Source organism: Rattus rattus, chromosome 1, assembly GCF_011064425.1.
Source record: "Rattus rattus isolate New Zealand chromosome 1, Rrattus_CSIRO_v1, whole genome shotgun sequence".
NCBI classification, from domain to species: Eukaryota; Metazoa; Chordata; class Mammalia; order Rodentia; family Muridae; genus Rattus; species Rattus rattus.
Genome location: NC_046154.1, coordinates 39930887 through 39943608, shown reverse-complemented (window position 1 = coordinate 39943608; position 12722 = coordinate 39930887). Strand labels below are relative to the sequence as shown.

At 40.0% G+C, this 12722-nt stretch overlaps 1 protein-coding gene across 1 annotated transcript in view; it reads right to left on the bottom strand.

Annotated features, from left to right (window-relative positions):
- Nucleotides 1-12722, bottom strand: part of Pik3r3 (phosphoinositide-3-kinase regulatory subunit 3) — a 69473-nt gene that overhangs the window by 27210 nt on the left and 29541 nt on the right. The window contains exons 2-3 of the mRNA XM_032899661.1: nucleotides 10923-11031; nucleotides 7745-7843 (exon numbers count right to left, since the gene is read on the bottom strand). Coding sequence (XP_032755552.1) covers nucleotides 7745-7843; nucleotides 10923-11031 — 208 coding nt within the window. The remainder of the gene's footprint in view (nucleotides 1-7744; nucleotides 7844-10922; nucleotides 11032-12722) is intronic.

Here is a 12722-nt window from a genome sequence, read left to right as displayed (position 1 = left end):
CCCTTCACAAGACTAGGAGAAAGGCAAGATAGTTATTTACTGTCCCGGGCAGACACTGATAGCTGTGGCAGTAAGAGTACGATGAAGTTCTCTTATGTGTATACATTCTAGTGCAACAAGAAGGAAGTTCTTTAGCCAAAGAGAAGTGAAGGTTTGAGCTGGAGACAGGAAGATGTAGGGCTGTCATCAGGAAAAGGAGGGTAAGGGGATTATGGAATGAAGAAGTGAAGCTGGATGCTATTAAAGGGCCAATGGAGGCCAGAGACAAGAGCTTGACATGAATTAGTTACAGTGGCTTTCGGGTTTTTTTCTCCACATTCCTGCTTAAGTACAGAGAGTTAAATTTAAGAAAAATTGAGGGTATTTTTACAGAGGTAATTGTAATAATGGACCATGGACTCAAGGCACTAGAAATAAAGATACATTATCATAAATTTTTATTTATGTCTCTCTCCCTTTGTTAATCTTCTTACCCAAAAAGTAAGTGTAACATTTCTCTTTGTATGCTAGCATCTGATCAGTGTTGGGCAAGCGTCCGACGTTTAAGCATTTTTATGTACCAGACAGTCAGTAAGAAAACTATTTACTCTTTATACAGTTGTTCTTTTGTTTTGTTCTGTTGTTTTGTTGAGACAGGTGTTCCTCCTTAGATGGTAGAGTGCCCTGAATAGCCCAGGCTGTCCTGGAGTTAGCTCTGAAGACCAGGCTGGCCTTGAACTCAGAGAGCTGCCAGCCTCTGCCTCCCAAGTGCTGGGATTAAAAGCATGTACCACTTTTTGTTTTTTAATATATCATTACTTATTACTGGAGGAATGATACATGCTACTGGTTTCTCCTTCCACTTTTACATGGATTCTGGAATGTGAACTCAAGGCTTGCATAGCAAATGGCTTTAACTACTGAATCATCTCACTCAGTTAAAATGCTGGCTACTACATGGGAAAGCATCTTCACCCCATTCTCTGCACTCTAGTTTTACGTTCATCTCTCCCATCCAAGGAGCACCAGTAGTTTTATCAAAGCCAGGCTCTGTTCCTTTGGCCCAGTCCTTCCTTTTCTTCCTGCTCTTTCTTTTTTTGTGTGTGTGTGTGGGTTGTGGTGGCTGTGGTTTTGAGGAGGGTCTCAAGTAGCCAGGCTGCCAGTAAACTCTATTAGCCAAGGATAACCTGTCTTATATCGTTAACTGGTTCGTGTGGTTCTGGGGGGTGGGGGCAATTAGAAATTCCTGTGTACAGGCAAGCACTTTACCATCTAGGCAGGAACACCAGCTTCTTTCTTCTTTAAAAAGAAAATGTATGGGGGTTGGGGATTTAGCTCAGTGGTAGAGTGCTTGCCTAGCAAGCACAAGGCCCTGGGTTCGGTCCCCAGCTCCCAAGAAAAAGAGAGAGAGAGAGAGAGAGAGAGAGAGAGAGAGAGAGAGAGAGAGAGTTGTTGTAAAAAAAAAAGTGTATGGAGCTAGAGAGATGAATCAGTGGTTAAGAGCACTGAGATTCTGAGTTCAATTCCCAGCAACCACATGGTGGCTCACAACCAACTGTGATGGGATCTGATGCCCTCTTCTGTATGTCTGAGGACAGCTACATTAAATACATAAATACATAAAATACTTAAATACATAAAATAATAAATAAATCTTTAGAAAGAAAAAAGAAAATGCAAAGATGCTCATGTATTACATTGTTTATGGAGGTCAGGGACAACTTTCGGTTTATATCTTTCCTTCCATGATGGAGCCCAGGGCTGAACTCAGGTCATTAGGCTTGGCAGCAAACACCATCACCCCAGTGACCCATCTCCCCAGCCAGCTGCCCCCAGTACTCGTGATGCTGCTTTTCATTCTTTTTTTCAAGACACTGTCTCTCTGTGTAGCCCTAACTACCCTAAACTCACTATGTAGACCAGGCTGGTGTCAAACTCAGAAATGTGCCTGCCTCCCTCTGCCATCCAAGTGCTAGGACTGAAGGAGCGTGGACCACCGCCTCCTGCTTCTGAACACACCGCTCCCCGCACCTCCGATGTTCCCCGTGCCTCCGATGGTGTTGCTCTTTGCTTTATTCCTCTCTTGTCTGTTTCCTGGCTATATAGTTACTCTCTTTAAAAAACTGTCTCAGCTTGTACCCTTGTCACTTTACACATTCTTTCATTGAAATTTTGTTGGCCACACCTAGTTCTATTTTTCAGGTGCTATATGGTCTCATAAGCATTAAACCACCATTTCTAGATATATTTTAAGATACATTTTTCCTAAAAGTTCTGGAGAGCTAAAAATCAATACTTATCTCAAAATAGGTTGCAGTAGATGGACTGAAGAAATGTCTCAGAGACTACTGTCAGGTGGTGGTTACAAATGCCTTCAATCACAGCACTTGGGAGGCAGAGGCAGGCAGATCTCTGAGTTTAAGGCTATCCTGGTCTACAGAGCATGTTCCAGGACACTCAGGACTGTTACAGAGAAACCTTGTCTAAGGGAGAAAAAAAAAGCCTACTTGCTATCTGTTCTTTCAGAGAACCTGAGTTCAGTTCCCAGAACCCACACTGGGAAGCTGCAGAGGATCTGATGGTCTGCTCTGATCTTCTCAGGCATGCACACACACACACACACACACACACACACACACACACACATCTGGGTGCTAAAGAGGTGGCTCAGTGGTTAAGAACACTGGCTGTTTTTCCAGAGGACCCAATTACCACCACCCACATGGAGGCTCACAACTGTCTGTAACTCCAGTTCCAGAGGAGCCAACATCCTCACACAGACATACATACAGGCAAAATACCAAGGCACATAAAATAAAAATTGTAATTAAAAATGACCTGACTTCCCTATTCCTGCAAATGAAACACACCATCTTCAGCTCAGCAAGTTCAAACCATGATCACTTTCAACTTCTTCCAGGCCTGGTACCAAGCTCTTTTTGGTGTTAATTCTTCATAACCTTTTATGTCACGTCTCTTCCCACGATAGCTGGAGTTTCTTAGCAGTGTGCAATCATGACTGGACCATGTCATCCCTGCAAATAGTCATCTACCAATCTTTTTGCTCTTAGACATAAAATTCAAATTCCTTCTCAGGGCTCATTAAGTTTCTGCAAAGCTTGTTTCTATTCTGTTTCATTTTATTTATCTTTTTAAAGATCTATTTATTTTATACATTTGCTTTCATTTTAATTTCAACTTTTTCATATAATCTACTTGATAATTAAATCTTCCCCCGGAGTGCTTTTGTATTTTTTGTTCTGTCCCCTGGGTCTACCTTTCTGGCTGGAGATTTCTAATCAAACTTCCAGAGGCCACTGCTTCAGAAGCCCTTCCTTTCTACACTCCTGAGGGCACTGTGCTCCCTTGTGCAGCACTTCATGGGCTGTGATGTTGTCCCAGCACCTCCCTGTCTTCATTCTCTCCCTCTCCCTACACAGGAGGTCTGTGCTCTGTCGTCCTTTTCTTTACTCAGAAGAGCATACACGCTCTTAGTATTCAGCAAATATTAAATGAATAACTCTTAAATTCAATCATGACTACCTCTCACTCTGTAAAAGATTCCTAAGTATCTGTCTTTATTTCTTTAATTGTTTTGTTGTTTCAAGTCAGGGTCTCCTATGGCCCAGGTTGGCCTCATACTCATTATATTGCCAGGTATGACCTTGAATTTAGGATCCTCCTGGGATCCTGCTGAGATTGCAGGCATGCCTCAGCACACCTGATCCAAGAATCAACTCAGGGTCTCTCAAATGCTAGGGAAGCACTCATCAACTGAACTGCATCTCCCACCCTGTTTTTCCTTTCTTTTAAGATATAGTCTGATCATAACCTCTCTACATGCACCTACAATATTAAATATAAACTCCACACTTCATGACTCAAACGTCTCACAGCCAGAATCCAAGCCAAATGGAACTGCATCACACAAGATGGCTCTGCCTTCTCGCTTCCACCTTCCTTGCCCCAGTGTTATCTCCCTTGGTAACGCAACCCCATCTCTACACATAAAATGTCATTTCTTCCATGAGGGTCAGCTTTCATTATACCCTTAAATATGTATCTCCTTAATTTCTACCATCCTCCAAAGCATATTTTTTTGAAACTCTATTATTTTAACCCTTGTTCAATATACCTTTCCTACTTCTTTTGATTTTATCTGCCTAAGTGGTCCTTTAGGCACATTTTTTTTTCTTTTGTTGTATTGGCAGCACTGGAGATGGAACCAGGGTCCTCGCTCATGTTACACAAGCACTCGCCCACTAACCTGTGTGCCCTTCCTATTTTAACAGTTTCTAATGTGCATGGGTGTCTGCCTGTATGCACCACGTGCTTCCCTGATACTCAAGGAGGTCAGAAGAGGACACTAGACACTCTGGAACTGCAGTTATAGATGGCTGTGAGTTGCCGTGTGGACAATGAGAACTGAACCTGGGCTCTCTAGAAAAACAGCCAGTGCTCTTAACTACTGAGACATCGCTCCAGACACTCCACCCTTCACTTCTATTTTGAGATAATCTTAGTAAGTTACCCAGGTAAGCTTGAATTTACCAATCCTATTGCCTCTGTCTCCTAAGTAGAGGTTATAGCAGACAAAGGTTTTAACTTGTTAAATGCCCTGTGTAATTAAATATTCCTGAGATTAACTGTTTATTAAACTGAATTAAGCCCATCGTTTATCTGCCTAGCAGAATCCAGGAAGGGACAGCTCACGTATCACTACCTCTGAGAAAGCTCTCTGTCCTTAATCTATGCTCCACTCAAATATTTACTGAAAATCAACTATTTGCAAATTTCATTTCTAGAAGGATGACAACCTTAAAGAATAATTACAGACAATTCACACTCTAGAATCTAGGTTCACACAGAATGGTAAGTGGTAAGTGTATCAACAAAAGTAATACAATTTTTCCTTGCCAAAATCAATCGATGAATGGGAAACTAAAATATATTATATACGTGCAACAGAATATTATCCAGTCTCAAAGGAAATATAATTTGAGCCCAGGCTGTAATATATACTGAAGCTTAAAGATATTAAACTTAAGAATGATAAGCAAGGGGCTGGAGAGATGGCTCAGTGGTTACCAGCACGGGCTGCTCTTCCAGAGGTCCTGAGTTCAACCCCAGGGCAGCTCACAACCATCTGTAACGGGATCAGATACCCTCTTCTGGTGTCTGAAGACAGCTACACTGTACTCACATATATAAAATAAATAAATAAATAAAGATAAGGAAGACACAGAAGGATAAGTACTTGCATGATTCTATTTATATGAGGGTCCCAGAACAATAAAATTCAAAGACAGAAAGCAGAACAGTGACAACAGTTAAAGAGCAGGAGCTGATCGAGGTGGTACACAGCTTTAGTTCCAGTACCTGAGAGGCAGAGCATTAGATCGCTGAGTTTGAAGCCAGCCTGGTTTACATAGCAAGTTCTAGGACAGCCTGGGTAAGAAGGAGCAATTGAAAGAACTCTAATGAAACAATTAAGGTATTGGGTGGATTTGTTTCTCCTACTCCACTATCCACACTTGGATTATAAACTCCTCAGGGTAAAGCCATGTCTTAAGTATCTCAATATTCCCAATCCTAGGAATAATGCCTGATGTAGAGATAATCTTCTAAATCTATTGCTATTCAACAATAAGATGGATTACCTCTGAAGGGGAAGGTCATGGGGTCCTTTATGGAGTAGTGTTATTCAAGGCATCGACCCATGTAAACCAGTAAATATTGAAAATGTTTCTAAAAGCTATTTTATATGTGTACAAGTATTTTGTTTGCATATATGCATGTATTCCCTAAATATGACCTCTACCCACCAAGGTCAGAAGAGGGTGTCGGATCCCCAAGGACTGGGGTTGTAGATGGTTGGCTGTGAGCTGCCCATTCGGGTACTGAAAACTGAACCCAGTCCTCAGCAGACAGTGCCCTTAACCCTTGAGCCAACTCCCCACCCTAATTCCTTTCACCATCAACCCTAGGTGGTCCTAGACAAGCACTGCTTGTCCTGGTTCCTGAAGAATATCACAACTTCAGCTAAGTTACATAACCTTAAAAACCGTTGCATTTATTTACTTATTTACTGTGCGAGCGTGTGTGCGCGTGTGCACACATACATGCTGAGTCTTGTGGAGGTGAGGGAACAATTTGTAGCATAGCAATCAGTTCCCTCCTTCTACCATGTGTGTCCTGGAGATCAAACTCAAAATAGGAGGCATGGCAGCAACTGCCTACCTGCCGACCCATCAGCCTGCCCAGTTATATAACATTTACAGGCTTTTTTCTTGCACATAACATAAATAACTAATTTTTAGGAAGGTATACCTAAGAATTTGGGGATAAAATACCATCTCAGTGAGATTAAAAACACTTTCTAAGGGGTTGAGATTTGGCTCAGTGGTAGAGTGCTTGCCTAGTAAGTGCAAGGCCCTGGGTTTGGTCCCCAGCTCCGAGAAAAAAAAAAAAAAAAAAAAACACTTTCTAGAGCCTGGCATGGTGGCACATGCCATTAAGTAAAGCATTCAGAAAGCAGAGACAGGTGGATCTGAGTTGGAGGCCAGTCTGATCTATAGTGAGTTCAAGAATAGCCAGGACTACAGGGAGAAACTCTATCGTGGAAAAAAAACTAGGGGTCCAGTGAGATGGCTTGGTGGATAAAGACATTTATTGCACGAGCCTGGTCACATGGTTTGCTTCACAGTACCCAATTAAAGGCAGAAAGAGAACTGAACCCACAAAGTTGTCCGATAATCTCCACATGTGTTCCATGGCTTATGTGCTCCCCCACACACACACACATCTCATAGACATCCTTTCATTCCAGTACAAGGAGGCAGAAACGGGGGCAGGTGGGTGTATATCTCTTGAGGTCAAGGCCAGCCTGGTCTACATAAGATTCTAGGTTAGCAAGAGTGAAACAGTAAGAACCTGTGTCAATAAATAACAGCTGGAGATGTGTTAGGAGAGTTCTTGCCCAGTACAATGAAGCTTTTAATGAATAAGTAAGTGAATGAACCAGTAATATTATAGAACCAAATCACAAAACTTTACTACAATTAGGTGATTTTAATGATTTTATTTTATATTATGCATATATGATTATGGAGGTCAGAAGAGGGCATCAGATCTTCTGGAGCTGCAGATACAGGCCACCTGATGTTGCTTCAAAGAGCCACCAAAATCAGGTCCTCAAAGGCTCTACATATGCTCTTAAATACTGGGCCGTCTCTCCAGCCTGCCATTATGCGATTCTAATGATTAAAATTAAATGTTCAAATAGCTAACAAAATTGCTCTTGGTCTTTTTTAAATATATGTCCCATCCTTGTAAGTATCAATGTCACAGCTCTACCATTTATAAAATACCAATATGTCCTAATCTGTCAAAATAACGCTGAGCTCCACTTCCTAAAGCCTACATTAGGAAAAATAGAGCTTTTGGAGAATTAAGCTACACACAGAACTTACTTCATTAATGAAGGTAAGAGAATAAAATAATATATTCCTTATTCCCTAACATTTAGAAATTTTAGCCTTTTTATCTTATTGCTACATATATTTAAAATATAAAAATAAAATAGGCACCATTTTATGTTTAAATATTTTATGTACAACAAACAGATTTTAAAGTTAAAATGTTAACAAAACTAAAAATTATATGCCTATATTAAATAAAAATGGAGAATACATAAAGATTTAAATAAAACACAGGACTCTATATTCATGCTAGGAGGACACCAGGCAAGCAGAACAGCACTCACCTCAAAGTCAGTGTATAGTCTCCCTGCATTTTTGTTGAGGCATCGCGAACTAAGAAAGTACCATCTGGCATGTCCCGCAATTTGTCATTTACCTCTTCCCTGAGAAGCAAAATTATAGGAAACATTTGAAAAAGAGAAAAATCTTAAACACTGGTTGTCTTCACATATTACTATCCAGACCAGCTCAAGCCTCCAGCAGTCATGCAGGTCCTCCCCTTGGAAACAAAATTTGATTTTATTTCTGGTATTATGTAATCTAGGGAAAGACTACTTGATGTCTAACTCCTCCAGATTTCAATTGTCTGTGCAGATCATGTTTCTAATAAGCCATTAAGGGCTCCCTTACGCAGGTCTGAACATGAAGAGCTTCAAGAAAACCCACAGCTGTTTAGGAAGAAGGTCACTGCTTTAAGTGGCAATGGTATTGTTCCTGAGAAGAGGGGAAAATTCACTGAAGTTCACAGACTATCAACACAGTGCTCTCTAATTTGAATTAATGTTAACAACAAATTCCTTCTGCAGCTTAGGAATTCCACAACATTATTCAGTGGAATCTAAAACATAAAAGATCCTTGAATTCCAATAAAACATGATTTTAAAGTATCATTTAAATGGCTCTTAGATATTAAAAACACTCATTATATAATTGGCCTACTAAATTTAATATAAAATGTATCAAGTCATTTCCAAAAGTTAAACACAGAATTAACAAATCATCTAGCAATCCCACTTTTGGGGTAAATATCCAAAATCATCAAAAGCAAGAAGTCTAGCAGATATTTATTTATAAATAATATTTATAACAGCTTCATTCATATCGGCACAAAAGCTAAAAAGAAAAAATAACCCAAATGTCCACCAAATCCTCATTTTAGTTGAATAAACAAAATGTGATATTTACAAATATTAGGATATATTTAGCCTTAAAAAGAAATGAAATTCTGACACATGAAAGAACTATGAAGATGTCTGAAATACTTGAAAGGTCAGTCACAAATGTATAACATTATATAATCCCACTATGTACAGTAGTTGAATTTATAAAGACAGAATATAGAAGCCTGGTCAGGAAGGAGACCTGTTTTAACAGGTAGAGTTTCAGTTAGAAAGATGAGCATGGGGGCTGGGGATTTAGCTCAGTGGTAGAGCACCTAGGAAGCGCAAGGCCTGGGTTGGGTCCCCAGCTCCGAAAAAAAAAAAAAAAAAAAAAAAAAAAAAGATGAGCATGTTCTGAAGCCAGATGGTAATTATGTATGTAACAGTATGAATGTACCCAAGACCAGTGAAAAGATAGAATCGTGTGGGTAAAAGAAATGGGGTGGGCACCATTTGCAGGAGGGAAAGCTAAGGTTAAGAGAAGTACTGGTGGTGATACACTAAGGCACTACAGCATCAGCTGGAGCCGGCTTCCACAGAAACAGTTGGGGTTTCAAAAAAGAAAGAAAGCACAGTGGAGAGCCACCCCAGTGGTGCAAGCCTGTAAACTGGCCAGTCAGGAGGCTAAGGCAGGGGGTCGAAGTCAAGGTCAATAGGGTCTACAGAACATGCTTCTAGCCAGACTGATATACTGAAACTCTGTCTCAAAAAAGAAAACAACAAAACCATTAAAAACCCACTAAACTTTAATGAAAAAAAATATAAATAAAAGATACAATATTTAAATTAGCAAACAATGTATGAGTAAACATATATTTCCTCTTGGTGTACAAAATTATCCAAATCTACATTTTACCCAAAAAACAGATCTCTCCTTGATGTCTATTTCTGATAATAAGCTATATAAAGAAATTACAAAAAAGAAGGCATGAATTTAAAAGAGAGCATGGAGGGAGGAAAGGGAAGGAGGAAATGATGTAGTCTTAAAAACTAAAGAAATGGGGTTGGGGATTTAGCTCAGGGGTAGAGCGCTTGCCTAGCAAGCGCAAGGCCCTGGGTTTGGTCCCCAGCTCCGAAAAAAAAAAAAAGGAAAAAAAAAAAACTAAAGAAATTATGATATTAAACCAGGTGTAGTGTCACACACCTCTAATCCCAGCACCTGGGAGGCAGAGGCAGGCAATCTCTGAGTTTGAGGCCAGCCTGGTCTACAGAGGTACTTCTAGGACAGCCAGGGCTACACAGAGAAGCCCTGTCTCAGAGAATGAAAGCAGACCAACAGACCAGCAACAAAGTCACCTAGTGATGGACATGGTGAGCTTGTTTACAATCCTAGCACCAAAAAGGCTGAGGCACGAGATGTACAGTTTGAGATGGTGCAAGGTCAGCACTGAATACAAAGCAGAACCCTGCCTCAAAGGTTCTTGGGCTCCACCTCAGCTAACTCTTCTGCTTGCAAAGACCTTAGATCCACTGCCTTAGGGAGAAAAAGGCAAGGGAGCCAAGCCAGGGTACAGGTCTGTAATCCCAGATACTTGGAAGGGTAAGAGAAGGATCCCAAACTCAAGACCTGACTGGGTTACAAAGAAAAGTAAAGGAAGGCCAGCAGGCATGGTGACAGATAAGAGGCAGGAGATTTCTGTTACATACTGAGTTTCAGGCTACCCAAAACTGCAGCATGAGAGCCTATTTAAAAAACAAAACAAAACAAAAAGGGTAAAGGGAAACTCAGTTCCTTTATTCTAATCACAGATAAATATCTTAAATGTGTAAGGATTATATATTCAAAAGTTCATCCTTGACACAATATGGACAAGTACAATCACACTCATAACCCAAAGATCTTCCTGTGGTTTTGTCTTAAGAATGAAAGAATGATGCTTTTGTTTTAAACAAGGTTGTTGCCGCTGTTGTTGTACACAGGTGTTTTGCCTATATGTATGTCTATTCACCAAATGCATGCAGAGCTTGCAGAGGCCAGAAAACGTTGGAATCTCTGGAACTGGAGCTGTACATAAAACCTCTGAGTGTGAGTGAGTGAGTGTGTGTGTGTGTGTGTGTGTGTGTGTGTGTGTGTGTGTGTGTGTGTGACATGCCACAATGCATGTGAGGTGGGTCATGGGACAACTGGGGATTGAACTCAGGTGATCAGACTTGGCACTTTAAACACTTTCGAAGGGTTCCCACACATACTTTTTAAAACGTAATCTTTAAAGAAAGCCAATAGAGCATTAAACTATTTAACTACTACTTCAAAATAGTTAAAAACACTGCATTCAATCAATTATGGTAGCATTTTGGTTACCTGGAAATGTCTCCCCAGTACCACTCTGCATCTTGAAGAGAAACGAAAGAGTCCTTCATTCCGTTTGTAACTGCTGACGTCACTGGCTTAGGTGGCTTTGGTGGAAGAGCTAGAAGAGAAATATGTTATTTTGTGTATGAAAATTATTCATTTTCTAATTTCTTCACCCAGAAATAACTCCTGTGTGAAGTAACCGATGTGAAATGGGAGTCAATCAAATCAGCTGTCAGGTTAGTGTTAGCCATGGGGACCCTTTTGAAATGTTACCAATAGGTGCCTGAAATATAAAGGATTTTCTCCTCAAAAAATACTTTCACTTCAGTAAAACTTCACATCTTTGAAATATAAGTAAAGTCTTAAACTAAGTGATTCATTCAAAAAACTATTAAGTGACTAATGCACAACAGGAAGACTCTAGTTGATAACTAATACTATATTGGATGTTGGAATGCACCACCATATTGGATTGAGATGGGCTCGCACTGTGTAATCCTGTTATGAAATGCACTATGTAGACCAGGTAGCCTGGTGTGTGACGAGCTAGCCTGGTGACCTAAATTCAAGTTGCTCCGGCCCACAAAAAGATGGAGGGAACCATCTTTTGACTACCATATACACATTGTAGCTCACACACACACACACAATTTTTTTTTAAAAAAGGATATATAAATGGCCAAAACAAACAGGTATGGTGTCTTGCATCTTTAATCCCAGCACTTGGGAGGCAGAGGCAGATCTCTGTGAGTTGAACGCCAATCTGGTCAACAAATCAATCCAGGCCAGCCAGGACTATTACATGGAGAAATCTTGTCTTGAAAAACAACAACAAACAAACAAACAAACAAAACACAGGCCAAATGGCTAAATCAAGCACATTAAAAGGTGCTCAACATCATAAGTCATCAAGGAAATGCAAAATCAAAATCAGGGTATGACTGTGCATGTCTGTAATCCCAGCACACAGGAGGATGAAGAGAAGTTTGAGGTCAGCCTGGGATACATAGATATTACCAGGCTAGTTTGAAGTATACAGTTCTTAATAAACAAACTCCAAAAACGAAAATTGCCTAATGAGCCAATTGGTGGTGGTGCACACCTTTAAACTCTGGGGAGGCAGAGGCAGGCAGATCTCTAAGTTTGAAGCCAGCCTGGTGCACAGAGGAAGTTCCAGGACAACTAGAGCTATATAGAGAAACTCTATCTTGAAAAACAAAAAACTTCCCCAATGAGACACTATTTTATACCCATTAAAGTAATTATAATTCCAAGGCAGAATAGCAAATGAGTAAAGAGGAAAGAAGACACTCCCTACACTAATGCTAGCAATTAAAAATTATGAGCTTCTTAAAGAACAGCCTGGTATCCTCAAAGGCTAACAGTCACCTGATAGCTCAACAATTTTACATATTCAAGAAAAATGAAATGCCCACAAAAAAAAACCTGCATATGATATTCATAGCTTAAAAACATGTAGTACCCCAAAGTGGGGTTTTTATAGGGAATACATAGCAGGAGATCAGACAAGTTGTGATTCATCTCTATGTAACACAATGTTATTCAACATTGAAAGTAATGAAGTACTGATACAGAGTAGAACATAAATGGGCTGAAAACATTATGATGAATCCCAAATGGCAATGAAAGACATTTGAAGGTTTAAACAGGGCGAAGAGATTCAGAGGAGACAACAGAGAATAGCAACAAAATAATAAAGGGGAAAAAAGATAAAACTGAATTGATAGAGCCCTAAAATTAAACACAAGCCTAAGAAAGGAAATTCAGTCAAAAGCAAATAATTCA